Source organism: Carassius auratus, chromosome 48 (assembly GCF_003368295.1).
Source record: "Carassius auratus strain Wakin chromosome 48, ASM336829v1, whole genome shotgun sequence".
NCBI classification, from domain to species: Eukaryota; Metazoa; Chordata; class Actinopteri; order Cypriniformes; family Cyprinidae; genus Carassius; species Carassius auratus.
The window spans coordinates 234,784-255,737 of NC_039290.1; the positions used below are offsets into that span (position 1 = coordinate 234,784).

Sequence of the window (20,954 nt, forward strand, 5' to 3'; positions counted from 1 at the left end):
ATATATATATAAGTATGAACTAACTTGCGCAATACAGTAAATATTTTTACTCTACCCTAAATCACTGAAAAAATGTTTGGCTCAGTTTATAGAAAAGTGTATGTTACACATCCTTTCATTATGATGCAACATTGTTTCTTCAGGTGAGTGTTTAATCTTTATTATTATTATTGTGGGTATGTGTGTGTAAGTCCTATGCACAGACACACACACACACACATGCGCGCATGATGAAAAACAATGATTATGAGAATGCAACGTTACATGGCAAAGGAAGAGATATTGGCGCTGTCTAAAAAGGAACGTATATTCAGATACGGGGAGACAAGGCTTCAGTTCTTCCCTGATCTAACGTCAGATATGGTCAAGCGGAGGGAAATTAGGCAAAAACTCAGAGCTGCTGGTGTAAAACATGGAATTATTCATCCAGTCACTTTAATTATTACCCATGGAAGCGAGACGCGGAAATTCACTGATCACCAGAAGGCGGAAGCTTACTGGGAAGCTGTTGATAAACATCCGAAACTGAACTAAACCGTAAAAGAGGTCTAGGGGTTATAATAGTTTCATAAAGTCACACAGAAACACGGGACTTTGAATAGTTGGAGATGGTGTTAAGCATATTACATTCACTGAGATAATATGTTGGTTGTGGTTGTGTGTTTGTGTGTGTGTGGGGTGGGAGGTAAAGGGTTATTGGGGGAGTGTTTGTGTTATGTGTTGATGAGATTTTGTGTAGAAGATGGCTCTATTTTTGATGTAATGATATGTTGGTTAACTGTTAGCCTACTGATGTAGAATGCATGGTCCCATTGTATCACAAAAGGGATTGAGGTTGGGTCATTTGAATATTTGTAGCTTACGTAATAAAGTTATTGATGTCGATAAGATTCTGACTGAATATAAATTACATATGCTTGCAATATCAGAAACGCACCTGAAATCAGCAATAAATAGTGATGTATTGAAAATAGAAGGTTATAATTTGCTCAGACTGGATAGGGGTACAACTAAGGGAGGTGGAGTAGCCATTTATTGTCAAGAGCATATACCAGTGATCTAGGATGTAAAGAGGTGGAAGTCTTATGGCTGGAAATACAACTTCCTTATATAAAATCATTATTGATGGGATGTTGCTATAGACCCCCAAGTGCAACTTCATTGTACTTGGATAATATAAGTAAAGTACTGGACAAAGTATGTGATACAAATTATGAGGTGTTTTTCTTAGGAGACTTTAATATAGATTGGAGTGTGAGAGACTTTCCACTTAAGGCGAGATTACTTTCTCTAGCTAATACATGTAATTTATCACAAGTAGTCAAGAAGCCTACCAGAATATGTAGAAGAGGGGATGGAGTTATATCTGCAACTTGTTTTGATTTGATATTTACAAATGTTTCTGAGCTGTGTTCCAGTGTAGCTTCCATTCCAGTAGCCTGTAGTGACCACAACCTTATTGTTATTGGAAGAAAAACAAAAATACCAAAAAGGGGTCAGAAGATTGTTTTCAAGAGAGTTTTCAAAAACTTTAATGAAAAATTATTGTAATGAAGTAAGAGAGGTGGACTGGTCTGAAGTTCTACGAAAAGAAGATCCGGATCTTGCTCTGGGTGAGTTTGACAATGTATTACTCCCCATTGTAAATAAATGTGCACCAATCAGGAAGTTTGATGTACGGAGTTTTGTTTCAATTCAATTCAATTTCAATTCAAGTTTATTTGTATAGCGCTTTTTACAAAACAAATCGTTACAAAGCAACTTTACAGAAAATTATGTTTCTACAATATTTAGTAGTAGCTAGTAGTTTGTGCACGTTTGACAGGATTTTAGAAAAAATAATAATAATACAAGACGTAGTCAGCTCGACGATGAAGTATCAATATTATTAATTATTAATTATTAAGTTATTATATGATTCAGTCACACATTTGATAATAATTATTAGTTCTGTTTGTTGATTCAGGGTTAGCATCATCTGAGGTCCTCTGAGGGTCAGCATCATCTCTTCTCAGGTGTTCTGGATCCAGACTGGAGCTTGTGTAAATCCTAGTTACCACGGGATGAAGATCCCAGCAGAAACAGAGAAACACATACAGACATCATTAGCATAGCTGCTGATCCAAGTAAAATTAGTTTAACCCAAGCTAATGAATAAAAATGCACCTTTGAGCAGATGCAACTACACTCACAATTTAAGAGATACATTATTCGAATGCTTGGCGAAAGAGATGTGTTTTTAATCTAGATTTAAACAGAGAGAGTGTGTCTGAACCCCAAACATTATCAGGAAGGCTATTCCAGAGTTTGGGAGACAAATGTGAGAAAGCTCTACCTCCTTTAGTGGACTTTGCTATCCTAGGAACGACCAAAAGTCCAGTGTTTTGTGACCTTAGGGTGCGTGATGGGTTGTAGCGTGGTAGAAGGCTAGTTAGGAACACAGGAGCTAAACCATTTAGGGCCTTATAGGTAAGTAATGATAATTTGTAACTGATACGGAACTTAATAGGTAGCCAGTGCAGAGACTGTAAAAGTGGGGTAATATGATCATATTTTCTTGACCTGGTAAGGACTCTAGCTGCTGCATTTTGGACGACCTGTAGCTTGTTTATTGAAGAAGCAGGACAACCACCTAGAAGTGCATTACAATAGTCCAGTCTAGAGGTCATGAATGCATGAACTAGCTTTTCTGCATCAGAAACAGATAACATGTTTCGTAGCTTGGCAATGTTTCTAAGATGGAAGAATGCAGTTTTTGTAACATTGGAAATATGATTTTCAAAAGACAAGTTGCTGTCTAATATAACACCCAGATTTCTGACTGTAGAGGAAGTAACAGTACATCCGTCTAGTTGCAAATTGTAATCTACAAGTAATCTTGTAATCTGTGTAGTGTTTTTTGGTCCAATAATTAGTATCTCTGTCTTATCCGAATTTAATTGGAGAAAATTATTTGTCATCCAATCTTTTACATTTTTAACACACTCTGTTAGCTTAGATAATTGGGAAGTTTCATCTGGTCTCGTTGAGATATATAGCCGGTTACATCGAACGAATCATTCGATGTAACTGGATCTTCTTCAACCAGTTCACCAAATCAAACTGAATCATTTTAAACCGTTCGCATCTCTAATACGCATTAATCCACAAATGACTTAAACTGTTAACTTGTTTAATGTGTCTGACACTCCCTCTGAGTTCAAACAAACCAATATCCCGGAGTAATTCATTTACTCAAACAGTACACTGACTGAACTGCTGTGAAGAGAGAACTGAAGATGAACACCGAGCCAAAACCGATAATGAACGAAAGATTGACTCGTTCTCGAGTCAAGAACCGGATGCATCGGTTGTCTGATCACCAGTACTTCTTTGCCCTTGATTCAAGTCTTCGGTTTACCCGCGCTCATAACATTAACACAGAATCAGTTCAGAATCAATCACCAAAAGAATCAGTTCGGTTCAGACGCTCTGTGAGTCAATGTGTTTCACGCTGAATCACACATGCGCAGTATCATGAGCTCCTCGGGTCTCGAATCGGACGCGTCTGACAGAAATGGTTCTTGACTCTTGATTCGATGAGGTCCGAAAGGGCACACATATATTTCTGGTTATTATTATTTTTTTTATAATAATACAATTTTAGTAATTGTTTAATAAACACGGATATTATTTTTGTATTCCCTGTCTCTGTTTATCTCCAGAGTTTCGTGTCTGTGTTTTTCCTTGTTTAATTTACATATCGTTCTTCTTGTTTTTATGCAGAAAATAGTCATAAATGTCCCAGTGTTCCTCAGGGATGAATCATCAGATACGGACAGATTGAATCTTCAGGACCGAATTTGAATGTGTGCCGTTCTTCCTCAAAATGATGATGATGATAGTCAAACACATACACGAGTGAACCAGGAAACCAGGAGCACTTTTCAGGTCAAATATGCAAAAACATGTTTTTTCAGAACTTGTTAGAAATATAAAATCTAATTATTTTAGCTAGTTGCCAAGGCAACATTTCTCATATCTGTTTAATTTTACTTGTACTAAAATAACTTAACACTAAGATAAATATATCATAGCATAAATATTTCCGTTCCAAACAAACTTCATGTTTGGGATGTTTCTGCTGTATTTCACTTAAATGCCATTTGTTTTGATATTTTTAAATATAATTCAAAAATTTGTCTTTTTTAATTTTTGTTTTAAAATTGTTTCTAAGAGGGTTTTTTTTGGCAGCATTGTATGTACACTGAAAAAAAATGTATTCATTCAATTTACTAAAAACTATTTATGTTAAGTGGTTACAATCCATTTATTTTAGCTATATTTAAATTAATTAATTTAGTTGATTAACTTTCAGCAACGTTTCTTTACGTAAATATAGCTAAAATAAATTGATTGCAACCTCTTAACATAAAAAAAATTAGTAAATTCAATTATTAATTTTTTTCAGTGTATGTGTAACATAAGTATCAAGTATAAATAAGCACTATTGTAATCACATTTTAACCTTCATCACTTCATTTAAATGCTTCTGCTGATGTTCAAATATGATGCAAATATTCCATGAAGTCACTCAATCAATATTTATCCTTTTATAATATAATTACGTTTATATGTTTATTCTTACATATATTCATTGTAGATAATTTTACACAAAACAACATCACACACAATTTGTTATTGAGCCAACAATGTTAACAGTCAATAATGCAGAGTGTGAGGAGTATAAATACACATCATGAAAGAAAGAAATAAGACACAGGTGAGCAACATAATCAGTAACTATGGTTACAAATGAGCACATACTTAGAAACCATGACAACCAAGGAAACAATGAGATGCAAACTAAAAGTCCATGAAAACAAAAATAAACATGACAAATACATAAAAGCATCTTCCATATATTGTCCATTTAGGAAACTAGCTAAAACAGAGGATAAAATACAGAAAATATTTCTTTTAGATGGAGTTTGCGGAACATATCAGTTCCAGAAAAGTAAATGTAAGTGCTTAGTACTAAATATTACGCAATAAAACACAATAATAAAGCAAACTGAAAAAACGAAACCCACATAAATGTTTGTCCCCATCTCCTCATGAGTCATGAAACTGAATCATATTCAGTAACTGACCTTAAACAAATTTAAACATGAGAGAAGTTCAAATAGACATGAAAAGACTTTAAATGGAGATCATTTGGGTCTGAGAACAGAACACTTCCCAAATCTAACAATGAAATGTACATTTTCTGTGAAGCTGCTTTGAAGTAACAGATATAATGAAAAACGGCTTTACAGATTAACTGGAATTGAATTGATTTTACTTGAATTGAGTCCAAATGGCTTGAATGAATCTTCATAATCTGTTATTTGACTGACACACAGAGGGTATATTATATTATGTTATATTATATTATATTATATTATATTATATTATATTATATTATATTATATTTGTTACTGGTTACAAATTGCATTACGAAAACTAGATACAAATACAAATTTTAAGTAATGTATTCTGAGTACTTTCTGATTACTTGAACAATTTAGTTTCATTTTGTTAATTTGTCATCAATTAAAAGTAACCAGTAATTGTATTATTGGCATTTCATATGTATACCGTATTTTATATGTATGAATATTAGTAATCTGATTGTGTAATCTGGATCACATGTACTTGATGCAGATGAAGTTGATTTCTTCAGTTTCAGGAAGGCTGATCCAGTGATTATCACGGGTCCGAATGGCTCCGGATCTCACCGTCTGATCACATTCGTCCAGTCCGATGTCATAATCAGAAGCCCACTGATCGTAGCACACGGTCTGACCGTTGATCCAGTACCAGATCCCCATTGTGCAGGAGTGACGCAGACCCAGCCACACGTGAGCGGAGGAGGCACTTGCTTTCATCAACAAGATCTTCACCCGCTGCTGCATCTGCTCCGAATCCACCGACACCAGGTCCATGTATCTGCTTCTGCAGCGTCTCAGAGCTTCAGTCCACGTCTTATTCTCTCGGACCAGAACCAGATTATCTGGAAACACAAACAGATGATCAAGAAACTCAGGATACAAAACATTTAACTTTGAAATACAGGAGCCAGTGCTATTTTAGTATTATTGAGATATTAAAATAGTTTTTATCAATATTTTGAATTTATTTTGAATTAATTTGTATATATTTATATATACTTTATTATTATTATTAGTAGTAGTAGTAGTAGTAGTAGTAGTAGTAGTAGTATGTTTTTAGCTTTAGTTATTTTAGTACATCAAGAAAAAATAAATGACAATGAGAAATCTTACTTGAACCATATGAAAAATGAAAAGTTTTTCTCACGAGGTTCCAGACCTCTAAGACTTTGGTTAATCTTCAAAACAGGGATGAAAAGCATGAAGATATCTTTAATGAAGTCTGAGATGTTTCTGTTCCTCCATTGAAAGTCCAGGTAGCCAGATTTAGAAGATCCAGAAACTAATAAAGGCGTCAAAAACCAAATCCATATAAATCAAACACTAAGGGTCCTATTTTATTTTTCAAATGTAGGAAATGCTTCAAAGATGAAAAAAAAAAAAAGTCAATGACTTTTATTGGGCCCGCAAATAACGTCTCTCAATATATTATTATGTAAAGTATAATATTATACACTATAATATAATATTATATAATATAATTTTGTATTATTTTATAGTTGTATCCAAGTTGTCTGTCTGGAACGCAGCATTAGGTTAACATCAATAAACGATTGTGTACTACAATTACAAACCATTCTATAAGATGACATTTCAGCACTTGACAAACGGACAGCGACTCCTAAGTAGCACTAAAAGCACAGCTACATGCAAATGTGTTAAGTGCATTTTTGGGAAATGCACGTGAAACAATAACGAACGATCGTAAAATGACTCGTAAAAAACTTTTTTAAGCACTAAGATCAATCGTTATCGGGAAACCCGGCCCAGTTCAGTGTTGATTCAGTTTGGTTCAATAACTGTGTAAAGTTAATCAATCACAAACAAGTTAAAATCAGGTATTCACAGCTCTACTGTCTGACTCAATAATGTCATTATTCAACTTAAAACTCTTGATTCACATGGATTCTCCTTATAATGTGTTTGGATCTTGTAAGTTACGGTTACCTAGATTTTTAAATCTCTCAGGTTTCTTTAAAAATATCTCCATTTGTGTTTTGAAGATTAGCTGAAGTCTTAAAGGTTTGGGACAACATGAAGGAGAGAAAGTGATGAGCAAATTCACATTATATCTATAATATATAATCTATAATAACTCCGTCAGAAACACACGTGAAGTTATCGAGCGTTTGTTGAACTTCTTCTGTAATGATGAGAGAGTTTCTGTAGTTTGACATGTAGACGTACAGCAGCTCAGAGGATTGATCTACTCACCATCATAACACACAAAGGGATGCTTTTCTGAACACTCCTCATCTGTCCATCGTCCTTCATCACTGATACCAACAGATGTGCAGACGCTGTTTCTGTTATTTCTGATATTGTTAAAGCCAGGTTTCCAGTGTGTGAATGTGGAGCTGCTGTTATCTGACCAAACCCAGAGTCTGTGCAGACCGATCCAGACTTGATTATCTGTTAACATGTTCTGAATCTGTTCATTCTCGCTCTGATTCCTCACGCTGGCCAGATCTGTGTGACTCTCTCTGCAGTATTTCTGAGCTTCAGTCCAGTTCTTTTTCTCTTGTACAGAGATGAATCCTTTAAAACAGAAAGACATTGGAGAATTTAAACATAAAAGAAAAAACTTTCTGTTTTCATTTATTAAGAACAAAGAGACAAATCCACAAATGTAATTGTTATTAATTATTAAAAATTAAAAGTGTTTTATTATTAATGGATGTGGAAATACTTAATATCGTATTTTACCACATTTCTCTGAGAGTTTGTAGCACATTATACAAAATACAGATTGTTTCAAACAAGCAGCATCGCAGTAATAATAAAACTTTCAGAAACAAATTTGATTCAGTTATTAACAGCTCTACAGAAGATGATTGTGTGAGTTTGGTTCAGAAATAGTTCAGAGTTCATTAGATATGAAACATACAGCTGAACTCACCATTATAGCAGATGAAATACATTTCTTTACTACAGTCTACATCATGCCACTGTCCTTTATGATCATTCACACAATCCATGTAAATACAGTCTCCATCTCCATTTGGTTGTTCTCTTCCCCAGTTCCTGTACTGAGACTCATGTTCTCTGTAGAAGGCAGGGTCACTCAGAGACCATATCCATGAGTCTGTGCTCCTCAGTCCAATCCAGACACGGTCAGCATTGCTGTTCACTCTCTTTATGGCCTGTTCAATGTCATTCTGTTCTTGTATGTCACTGATAGTGACCAGATCTGTGTATTTCTCTCTGCAGTAACTCTGAGCTTCAGTCCAGCTCAGGATCTGATTCACAAAGTGATACTGACGCGGAGCTCGTGCAGAAGAACTGACCACAGCTGAGGAGAGACACATTCACATTCAAGACAAGAAGTGCTAGTACAGTAGTGGAGTATCTTAGTATTTTACTCAATCTCCTCAACAACACACACATTACACACTCATTCAAACACACTTGAACACGGTCAGCAGCACTAACACTAACTATCAACACTAGAACTAGTCAAGCACTCACTCACCTGTGAGCAGAAGAGACATACATGTGATTCTCTCCATTTCTGAGAGAAAAACACAAATCAGTCTCAAGAAACATCTGACCAGATCCAGAACATCAGATCATGCCATTTCTACTTTATCATTGTTTATTAGACTCTACTTCAGCTATAAATACACACAAGAAGTTAACACTTACATGCAAAGTAAATATTTCATTAACTCATATAATGTTAATATAATACACCGACAACCACCTTAAACACAGATAAAGTGATATAATTAAAAATAAAAGTACTGTTAAATGACATGAAATGTCCTGTTAGATTTATAACAGTTTGTCACTGTATATTAACTTACTCTTAACCAAGTAACAAGTATTCACCGTAGGATATTTAGTCTTTTACCATTAAGAATTATAATATTTATTTCAGTCTATTGTTTTATGCGGCACATTTCTGCTGTTAAAAGCTCCAGAATCAAACTCTCTCAGTTAGATCGAGTGTTGCACTGCTGCTGTAAGTACACTACTGCAAACACAATTTTTAATACTAAATTGTACTTTTATTTTCTTTTTTTTTATATAATAATTTAAACGTAAGTTACACTTGTTTTATTACAAAATTAATTGTGAGGAAATCTTTGTATCAATCAATGGATATGAAGTTTATTTTTAAGTTTATTTATTTTTGGTTTATTTTCTCCATAATGTTTTAAAGAAGCTGAATATAATTAAACTGAAAAAGTTCAGATGGCAACAGACAAAATTTACAAAATCCAGACATTCACTAGTTAACCTGTGATCAGCTGAGTGTAATATAATATAAACACAGTTAAATCAGTCAGATCATAATCAATGTGAAGTTAAACTATCAGTAATCATGATCTCAGAGTTTCTTACCTGTAGATGCTGTGATTCAGGAGTGATTGTGTTTCTTCTTTTATCAGGACAGACTGATATCACGATCATTTCTCCTCTTCTGCTCCTCCCAGCTTTGCTTTTCCTGGACAGAAAAACTCCCTTCTGTGGTTTAGGTCTTTATTCAGAGCTGTGTTTCCTGCTTTATTGCCCCATGGCTACAGTTTGTGTGTGTGTCTTTGTGTGTGTGTGTGTGTGAGAGAGAGAGAGAGAGTGTTTATACATCCAAACTGCACATTAAAGTGTTTATTTTATTGCACTTTATTTATTTGCATCTGTAGATTTCAATTACAATATCTTTACATTTATGTGTTTTATTAACAAAGTTCGGGAGGATAATCAGATAATCATCCAATTTAGGCAGAGGTGCATCTCGTTTAGCTAATCATCTTAACTAGCACACAAGCGTGAGGGATAGGGGGAGTTAATTGTGTTCAGTCTATGCTCCGGGCCCGGACCCCTCCCCTAGGACAGCGCGCCAAAATATGCCTACTATTCACCTTCAGATTAGATGTAAGGGTGAACTCGTGAAATACTCAGAAGTGAGTTAAACCTTCATTTGGAGATGTCCTCGTTTGTAAAAACAGTATAGAATGTATAATATTACACTATTTGTGAAAATGCAGAAGGTTGTCTTTTAGCGTTAGAGTGTAGATTAGGTTAAAGTATTTATAAGTAGCTTTAAATAAAAAACAGCTGATGTCTGTGCAATATCCGTTTTTATTTCTCTGGGGAAACGTCTGAGATTAAGTCGAGACTTCGACATGAAAGAGAGTCTGCTGAGGTCTGAAAGAGAACAAATATATTTTTGTATAGTAATTGTTTAATGAATACTGAAATTATTCTCATATTCCTCGTCTCTGTTTATCTCCAGCGTCTCGTGTGTTTGTGTGACATTCAAATTATTTCCCTGTTAATTTACATATTGTTCTTCGTGTTTTATGCAGCTGATAGTCATGAATGTCCCAGTGTTCCTCAGGGATGAATCATCAGATGCAGGACAGAGGGATTCTTCAGGACAGAATTTGAATGTGTGCCGTTCTTCCTCAAAATGATGATGATGTTTAAAAAAAACATGATTGAACCAGGAAACCAGGAGCGATTTTCAGGTAAAATATGCTAAATAATCAGTGTTTTGCTTGATTAAAAAAGATAAGTTTTTAGGGATGGAGTCCTGGAGTATCTGCCAGAGTCCAACAGAGTGCACCGGTCACTGGCTGAAAAACTGAGGTTGGGGTGAGATCTAGAGCTGTTATCGCCTGCAGGGCTCAAATTGAGGGGGATGTGGGGGGATGGCATCCCCTGGTTGAAATAAATGACAAAAAGCATCCCATCAGTAAAACAACCTTCCCCCATCACCATTCCCTTTGATTTAATAAATTGTATTATGTAAAACTTATCATGGAAATTAAAAATTAAAATGATCCTCTTGAGATAAGTCACGAATAACGTGATTGGCCAATCAGAACTCGGTTTTGTAACAAGCTGCGCATTAGCAGAAGCAAGTTTTTATCATTGGTCATGCAAAATGGTTCAAGCACTACTTTTCAATTTTTTTAAAAAGAAGAGACAACAGAAAAAGTATGATTTTTCCTTGACTAGAATTTAAAAACATTCCCCAGAAATAATGTTATAGTGCTGTGAGCAGAGGTGCTGCCAGAGGATTTTGAACGCAGGTGCTGAGAGGATGCTTGATCATTGACAGGGAGGTGGGCAATTCAGGGCTCCAGACTCAGTCTTCCCACTGGTCACTCTTTTGGAACTAACTTTCTCAGTTGTTCTCAGAAGCACCGTTTTCAGTTTTTATTTTTTTGCTATAATATGGGATTAATCATTGCATGCTTCTTACGGGGTGAATGAGAACACACACCCTGTACAGCTGGTAAGTGCCCCGGAGGGTGACTGGTGCAGGCTTCCACTCTGTGCATGTGGGGTGCAGTTCTGTGGTGAATGTCACTCTCCTGGGGTGTCGTCTGAGTCTGTGAATGAGCAGACAAACAAAGACATTCGTTGGTGTCTCCTGGAGTTTCAGTGCAACTTGCCTTGAAAGCCTCTTCCTCTGGCTTTTGTAGCAGGCGGGGACGAGCTCCACTTGATCGCCCCCCCACCCTCCAGGCGTTGCCCTGGTTCTGTGGGGAAACACACAACTTTTTGTGGGGGTATTATGGAAGGGAAATTTTATGTTACCTGCCAGACCTGCCCATCTGGACCAGCCCCGGGAGCATCCATCCGCATTCCTGTAGTCGGCCCAGGCCCGATGTTGCATTTGGAAACAGAAGTCCTGGAAGGCTAGGAACCACCGGGTCACCCGGGTTTTTGTGTCTTTTACCTGGGAAATACACTGGAGCGAACATAATCCATAATGGGGGTGAACTGGCACACCCAGAGTTAGTAATTCAACTCCAGGACTGCCTACTTTATGGCCAGGGCCTCTCTCTCCAGGACTGCATACCTGGTTTCTGCGTGGGAGAGTTTCCTACTGATATAGACCACGGGGTGCTCTTCTCCATCCCGGAGCTGAGAGAGAACTGCTCCTAAGCCGGAGGCGTCTGTTTTTAGGGTGCAGGGGCAGCTAAAGTCTGGGGAGTGTATGATGGGGGAGGACGTCTGGGCCGTTTTCAGGGTCTGGAATGCGGCTTCTGTTTCAAGGGTCCGGACTATTGCCTCTGGTTGCCCTTTCCTGATTAGGTCTGACAGGGTGCAGACTATAGAGGAGAAAGCAGCGGTAGTAGCCCACCAACCCCAAGAATGCTCGTACCTGGGTCTTGTTTGTGGGACGTAGGAACTTCTTCACCACCTCAAACTTCTTCTCCTGAGGCATGATGAGCCCTCTACCAATCTTATAGCTCAGGTACTTGGCTTCGGTGAGGCCGAGGTGACACTTCTTGGGGTCAGGCCAGCCCACCGGAGCTCCGTCAACACCCTCCATAGATGCCCCAGGTGCATCCTCCAGCTCTCCAAGTGGATAATGACATCGTCCAGGTAAGCCGCGGTGTAGGCTTGATGGGGTCTGAGCAAAACGTCCGTTAACCGCTGGAATGTGGCCGGTGCCCGTGAAGGCCGAAGGCAAGTACACGGTAATGCCAGTGGCCATTGGGAGTGCTGAAGGTGGTATTTTCTCTGGAACTTTGGGAGAGTGGACCTCCCAATACGCTTTTGCAAGGTCCAAGGTGCTGATATACCGGGCCTTCCCTAACCAGTCCAGGAGCTCATCCACCCACGGCATGGGATACCCGTCAAAGGCAGGGACTTGGTTGAGCTTCCTGAAGTCATTACAGAAAAGGAGGGTGTTGTCTGGCTTCAGTACCATCACGATTGGGCTGACCCAGGGGCTATGGGATCACATGATAGATCTGCTCCGTTTGTTGGTGGCCGGGCTATCACACACGGCGCTGTTGGAGTCTGTGAATGAGCAGACAAACAAAAACATTTGTTAGTGTCTCCTTGAGCTTCGGTGCAACTCACCTTGGAAGCCTCTTCCTCTGACTTTTGTAGCCGGCGGGAACAAGCTCCAGGTGCGCCACTCATCACGCACAGGTGTCATGACTGTTTGATCAGTGTGGGAGCGGCGTTTCCAGGGCAGCGCTGATCTAGAACCAGTATATTCACCCCAGCTGATGAACTTTTATCATAGTTTATAGTAAGGTCCAGTGACGTAACTTTGTTTTGAACAGTGGTGGGGGCACATGAAAATAATAATATCCACTGAAAATGACGGGTGGCGCTCTTATCAGTGTCACACAAGTAGTACCTATAAGGTAGCATATGTCAGTATGATTTATGGCTTTGATTTGTTTGAACTTTCCCCTTCCTCTCGCCGTTTAGCCCAACCATGTCGTGTTCACCCCGTGACCTGTAAATCTCAGTTTTTGTTTTATTATTAATATTTCAAACAGTTGAGTAAATTTTTTCTGGATTCTTTGATGAATAGAAAGATCCAAAGATCAGCATTTATCTGATATACAAATATTTTGTAAGATTATACATTTTTTATAATCACTTTTGATCAATTTAAAGCATCCTTTCCAAATAAGAGTCTTGTATGGTGACCTTGGGTTTTCTGAAAGGCGCCATGAAATAAAATGCATTATTATTATTATTATTATTATTTAAAAATCTGGGGAATAAAAATGTACTCAACTGTTTTAAATATTAATAATAAAACAAAAACTGTGTCTGTCTTCATTAAAGACTGCAAAGCAACAAAATGTGATTATTTTAAAGTAGTGTGATTATTTTCTATAACCAATGTAAATTCCACTTGTTTGATATTTTATATATTCTTTAAAAACATGAAATTGTATTTATTTTTAAGTGTTTTTAAGTTGTTGTTGTTGTTGTGTTTTTTTTTCAGCATTGTATACATTTGAAGATCCTGTAATTTGCCACAATAATTAAGTATCAATAAGCACTATTGTAATGACATTTTAACCTTCATCACTTTATTTAAATGCTGCTGCCGATGTTCAAACAAAGTGCAAATATTCCATGAAGTCATTCAATCAATATTTATTATTATTATATAATCATTACATTTATACATGTTCACATATATTAATTGTAGATGATTTTACACAAAGGAACATCACACACACTTTGAGCAAAAAATATTAATTTTCAATAATGCGAAGTGAGAGGAATATAAATGCACAGTAATGAAAAAAATTAATGAGGCACAGGAGAGCAACATAATCAGTAACTATGGTGACAAATGAGAACATACTTAAAGCATGACAACCAAGAAAACACAGGAAACAATGAGATGCAAACTGAAAAAAATATATTTTCTATATATTGTCCATTCAGGAACTGTATAGGAAACAGCAGAGATTGAAATACAGAATAAAAAAATAAAAAAAAGTTGCATGTATTATAATTACATACTGTATGATTATATTTACAGTAATTTTAGATGGAGTTCGCTGAACATATCTGTTCCATCAAAGAAAATGCAAGTATTAAATAATATGCACTAAACAAAGATAAGAGAGTATCATTTGATTATGGGCATTTTAAAATATTATATAATCTCATCACAAGTGCTTCATATTAGTAATATGATTGTGTAATCTGGATCACATGTACTTGGTGCAGATGAAGTTGATTTCTTCAGTTTCAGGAAGGCTGATCCAGTGATTATCACGGGTCCGAATGGCTCCGGATCTCACCGTCTGATCACATTCGTCCAGTCCGATGTCATAATCAGAAGCCCACTGATCGTAGCACACGGTCTGACCTTTGACCCAGAACCAGATCCCCACTGTGCAGGAGTGACGCAGACCCAGCCACACGTGATCAGAGAGAGCGCTCGAGGTCACATTCATCACCCGCTGCTGCATCTGATCCGAATCCACCGACACCAGGTCCATGTCCATGTTTCTGCAGCGTCTCAGAGCTTCAGTCCACGTCTTATTCTCTCGGACCAGAACCAGCTTATCTGGAAACACAAACAGATGAGCAAGAAAATCAGGATACAAAACATTTAACTTTGAAATACAGGAGCCAGTGCTATTTTACACACTAGAACGGTAGCTACCCTAATGATCTGTTTCTCAGAGGATTGATCTACTCACCATCATAACACACAAAGGGATGCTCTTCTGAACACTCCTCGTCTGTCCATCGTCCTTCATCACTGATAACAATCAATGTGCAGTTCTTACGTGTGTTATCAGAACTGTGTTTCCAGTGTGTGAATGTGGAGCTGCTGTTATCTGACCAAACCCAGAGTCTGTGCAGACCGATCCAGACTTGTTTATCTTGATCACTTGAAGTTCTGTTTTGGTCTATGATCTTCTGAATCTCTTCATTCTCAGTCTGATTCCTCACGCTGGCCAGATCTGTGTGTCTCTCTCTGCAGTATTTCTGAGCTTCAGTCCAGTTCTTTTGCTCCTGTACAATGATGAATCCTTTACTGGCTTTAAAACAGAAAGACATTTGAGTGAATCATGTTCCTAGTGGAATTTAATTAAAAAAGGAAAATACATTTGTTATTTCCGCTCTCATTTACCAAAAACAAAAGAGCGTATTATTATTGGACATGAAAACAGTATGTTTTGAGCTCATTTTCTGAGTTTTATGATCACTTACAGCTGAACTCACCATCATAGCAGATGAAATGCCTTGTTGTATTACAGTCTACATCATGCCACTGTACTTTAGGCTCATTCCCACAGTTCATGTAAACACAGTCTCCATCTCTCCTGGTTGTGATGGTCCCCAGTTCCTGTACTGTTCTGTGTAGAAGGCAGGGTCACTCCAGAAACCAACTCTTGTGTTCTTCAGTCCAATCCAGACACGGTCAGCATTGCTGTTCACCTCTCTTTATGGTCTGTTCAGTGTCATTCTGTTCTTGTATGTCACTGATAGTGACCAGATCTGTGTATTTCTCTCTGCAGTAACTCTGAGCTTCAGTCCAGCTCTTCTTCTGATTCACAAAGTGATACTGACGCGGAGCTCGTGCAGAAGAACTGACCACAGCTGAGGAGAGACACATTCACATTCAAGACAAGAAGTGCTAGTACAGTAGTGGAGTATCTTAAGTATTTTACTCAATCTCCTCAACAACACACACATTACACACTCATTCAAACACACTTGAACACGGTCAGCAGCACTAACACTAACTATCAACACTAGAACTAGTCAAGCACTCACTCACCTGTGAGCAGAAGAAGACATACATGTGATTCTCTCCATTTCTGAGAGAAAAACACAAATCAGTCTCCAAGAAACATCTGACCAGATCCAGAACATCAGATCATGCCATTTCTACTTTATCATTGTTTATTAGACTCTACTTTCAGCTATAAATACACACAAGAAGCTCCAGAAGCTGATGTGTGTCATGATTCAGTCTGAAAATAAACTCAAAAACCTGTCAAACTTACAGTAAAAGCTGCCTCGGTCGCCGACCTATTCAATTAAGAAATACAGAAGCAATATTTCATATTTTACAGATTTAAGTTCAATTACAGGAAAATATATTTCATTAAAATATATTATTAGGGATGCCACCGAAATGAAAAAACTTGGCCGAAGCCGAAACTGAACAAAATGAAACACTTGACCAAATACCGTTTCATGCGTTTTTCTTTTTCCCTATGTATTTAGCAATTTTCTTAATCATTGCATACATTTAATATCCAAAATGTGCTTTTACTGTTTTGTCTTGCTTTTCAAAGATAGTTTAAAAAAAAAAAAAAAAAAAAAAAAAAATTATTTAACAGTTAATATTTATAACATTTAACATTAGAAGACATTATTACACCAACAAAGCACAATTTAACATAACATTAATTAGTTAGTTCAATAAAAAATAAATAAATAAAAATTGCCATCTTTCAGTCCCCCTTTTTGAATTAGGCATTTTACTGTCTAAAGAGAAAAAGAAGGAAAACTGGACACTTTGAGCAGTAAATCATCATATTATTCTGATTTCTGAAGATCATGTGACACTGAAGATTGGAGGAATGATGCTGAAAATACAGCGGAGCATCACAGAAATACATCACAGCTTGACAGAGATTCACATACTGTATATAATATTTCACTATGTTTAATCAATTAAATGCAGCCTTGATGAGCAGAAGATACTTCTTTTCAAACATTAGAAAATATTACAGATCTCAATTTGAACACTGTTATAATAAATGCATGAAATAGAGCTGTTGTAATTATTATTATCATCATTACTTTTTTATTTTATTTTACAGAACAACAGTAAAATTACAACACCAACATTCATATGTTCTTGCTTCCTCAGGAAGACCTCAATGCTTTTCTGTTGGCAATAGCAGATTTATAATTGATTTTCATTATGAATTTGGGAACATGTTTGTCGCATGTATCATATTGTCACATAAAAATTAATAAAAATGTGACTGAGCAACTGACGACACAGATTTCCTCGCGCTTTTTATTCTGAACCCAAGCAGATCACCTTTTTTTCTAATTGTTCAAGGGCATTTTACGATTTCAATCATCATACATTAACCACCTTCCTCTTCTAATGGAGAACATGCAGTCTCTCGCAAATTTTTGCGTCTTTCTCACGTAGTTTTTAAACACTTCCTCACTGCTATGGAACGCCAAAAGGTTCAATAAACGCGTTAATTTTAACGGGTCAACGTGTTTTGTGCGAAAAATCAGCGTGTTAAATACGTGTATTTAACGTGTGAAATACGTGTTAAATACACGTGAAGTACACATTAAAATCAGTTTGAAAGGGGTCGATGTCATTGGCTGCTGAGCATTGGGTCAAACCACTTCTGTGAGTTTAGGGGGTGTACCATTCATAAACTAGGCAACCACCATTTAACATGATATAGATCAGTTTATTTAGGCTTATTTTCTTTTCTTTCTTTCTTTTTTCTTTTTTTTTATAGCCTATAGAAATAATTTATTTAAATTGTAGTTTATGAAGAAAAAAAAAATTCACTACTCATACCTATTTGAAAATAAACACATTAGAGGACATTCTAGCCTTTAATAGTGATCAAACTTAAGGGTTAGTAACTAAGCAACTGAGCTGTTATATGGATGGTAACTGTAAAAGTATTACTGAAATATTATTAGTTATTAGTTACACTACTAGTAAATGCAAAAGTAATACAATAACTAAATTACTAGTAACTAGTTACTGCCCAACTCTGACTTTCAGTGGATTATTTTTTTATTATTATTTAATCTTCATTATTTCATTTGGACATTATCCTGCTGAGAAATAACTGATAAAAATGTCAATACAATTTGAGTGCTCAGGATAAATTTTTCATATCTGTCTTATTTGACATTCAATATCTACGGAACTAAATAAGTTAAGTTAAGGTGCATCTGTTTCAAATTTTCTGGTGATAATATAAAGTATCCAAAAGTTACAGTATTTTGTAACAAAACAGGCCTTTAATTTTATGTTACAATTTATTCTGTCTTTTTTTCTGCTAGAATTGGCCTAATAATTTCAGTTTGCCGGACGTTCGGTGCATCCCTAGATATAGCCTTATGTTAATACTACTGAAATATAAAAATCTGTATTTTGCCTTTATAATACACTGACAACCACTTTAAAAATACAGATGAAGGGATATATAGTTAAAAAATACCGGAAAGGTACATTAAATTTCTCCATATAGTAACATTTCTTCATTTAAAAACTACTGTTAACCAGTTAAACATGTTTTTACTGTAGGATTTATTTATTTTTAATGTTAAGAATTAGGCTACTTTTTTATATATAATTTACTGTCATGCTGCACATTCCTGCTGTTTAAAACCTCCGGAAATACATTGTTTTATTTTAAACAAATGTGTACATTTATTTTATGATTTTGCTCATATAATAACTGAGATATAAGATACACTTGTTTTATTGGGAAATTATTTGTGAATTAAATGAAGTTTGTTTTTAAGTTGATTTATTTTGTGTTTTTTTTTCTCTCTTTCGATATAGAATTAAACTGAAAAAGTTCAGATAGCAACAGACAAAATGTGCAAAATCCAGACATTCACTAGTTAACCTGTGATCAGCTGAGTATAATAAAATATAAACACAGTTAAATCAGTCAGATCATAATCAATGTGAAGTTAAACTATCAGTAATCATGATCTCAGAGTTTCTTACCTGTAGATGCTGTGATTCAGGAGTGATTGTGTTTCTTCTTTTATCAGGACAGACTGATATCACGATCATTTCTCCTCTTCTGCTCCTCCCAGCTTTGCTTTTCCTGGACAGACAACTCCCTTCTCCCTTAGTTCTTTATTGTTCTTTCTTTATTGCCCAGAGTCAACAGTGTGTGTGTGTGTGTGTGGTTGTGTGTGTGTGTGTGTGTATAATGACATGGGTATGACACAGGTATTACAAGGAGAGGGTGACTTATGAGGACATAACCCATGCCCCCATTTTCAAAACACTTATGAATCATACAGAATGAATTTTTTTGAGAAAGTAAAGAAAGTAAGGGTATTTTGAGGCATTATAATAAATACAAAATGCATTATAAACCCTTATAATGTGTTGTATAATCTCATAAATTATCATAGGAACAATGTTGCATCCACTTCAGTTATTATATTTCTCATCGTCCCATACACTGTAGCTTCATAGAAAGTGTTACCAAAGTTTTCTCAGTTCAGCAGCTCTTACACACACTCTATAGAGTTAATATTATAATATGACAACAAAATCGAAAATAATTTAGAATCTGGCTTTATTCAAATATCAGTGTTCAGATATTTTCTGGAAATGTTAGATTAGTTGCATAATACTTGCATTTTAAGTAGAAAATTACTTATTTTCATATTTAATCATGACATTAATGCAAAACAGTCATGTTGTTTATTCATCCGGAGGGATATGGTATGTCTGTTACCCAATATATTTTTAGCTTATCTCCTAATCCTTACCTGTTTTTATCTCCTGTGGCGGTGTGACATTTGAATTTCCCTTTTAATTTACATATTGTTACTTACATAATTTACATATTTGTTATTACTTGAGATTGTGTGTGTGTGTGTATGTACAATATGTACCGTATATGTGTGTGTGTGTGTGTGGTGGTGTGTGGTGTATATATATATATACATTCACATATATACACTGTGTATATATAGGCCTGTAATCAAACTGTAACCCAAGTATAATATTATAGAAAAGTTTGTGGTGCACAGTTTGAGCTTGTTATCACAGTAACATTAGATTCAAATTCAATGCATCAAACATGCAAATATGAGACAATAATTGACCATGTCACATTCAAATACAGTATACTGTCAACATTTATGATCAGATCGTATTCCAGTGATTTGCATCTAATGTCTTTCCAGTAAGATGACGTCACACTGCAGTGCTGTTCTTCACAAGTATTTTGTTTTTGTTTTCCAGTAAAACTATCTAAACATTCTTAAATCGAAATACTTTTACTGGAGATTCAAATGATGTAAGATATTATATCTTATTAGTCTGAGAAATTGAACTAAATTAAGTGAATTCATGATTAAAACAACAACACTACAATGTTCTCTTGTTTGTTCTTGTTTTCAATATAAATCACTTAAAGAAATAGTTCCTCCCAAAATGAAAATGTATCAGGTTTGGAGAAATGTAGCACTGCATCAGAGTCTCATCGATGGATGCTCTGCAGTGAATGGGTGCCGTCAGAATGAGAGTCTGATAAAAACATCCCAATAATCCACAGCACTCCAGTCCATCAGTGAACATCTGGAGAAGACAAAACCTGAAACACATCAAGCATTAAGATATACATCGAATCCATAATTATTAATTATAAACTTTCAGTTTAAACTTGAAAAGGAAAGTTTGTCAAGACCTTGTCTGAAGGTTTTAAAGTCTTGAATTTTTTATGTATTTTAATCAATCTGCTACCTCTTTTAGCAAAA

General features: G+C 36.0%; 2 protein-coding genes across 2 annotated transcripts; both read right to left on the minus strand.

The window, feature by feature from the left end:
- Nucleotides 1-4,595: 4,595 nt before the first annotated feature.
- LOC113065400 (secretory phospholipase A2 receptor-like) lies at nt 4,596-9,662 on the minus strand. The gene is made up of 5 exons (XM_026236616.1): nt 9,540-9,662; nt 8,665-8,703; nt 8,092-8,484; nt 7,407-7,730; nt 4,596-6,034 (listed from the first exon to the last, which is right to left on the minus strand). Exons 2-5 carry the CDS (start codon nt 8,699-8,701, stop codon nt 5,667-5,669), a joined length of 1,122 nt encoding a protein of 373 aa, XP_026092401.1. The 5' UTR covers nt 8,702-8,703; nt 9,540-9,662; the 3' UTR covers nt 4,596-5,666.
- A 4,745-nt stretch (nt 9,663-14,407) lies between these two features.
- LOC113065275 (C-type mannose receptor 2-like) lies at nt 14,408-16,256 on the minus strand. Its single transcript, XM_026236520.1, has 4 exons — nt 16,241-16,256; nt 15,876-16,037; nt 15,131-15,475; nt 14,408-14,994 (listed from the first exon to the last, which is right to left on the minus strand). Exons 1-4 carry the CDS (start codon nt 16,254-16,256, stop codon nt 14,633-14,635), a joined length of 885 nt encoding a protein of 294 aa, XP_026092305.1. The 3' UTR covers nt 14,408-14,632.
- Nucleotides 16,257-20,954: the final 4,698 nt, after the last annotated feature.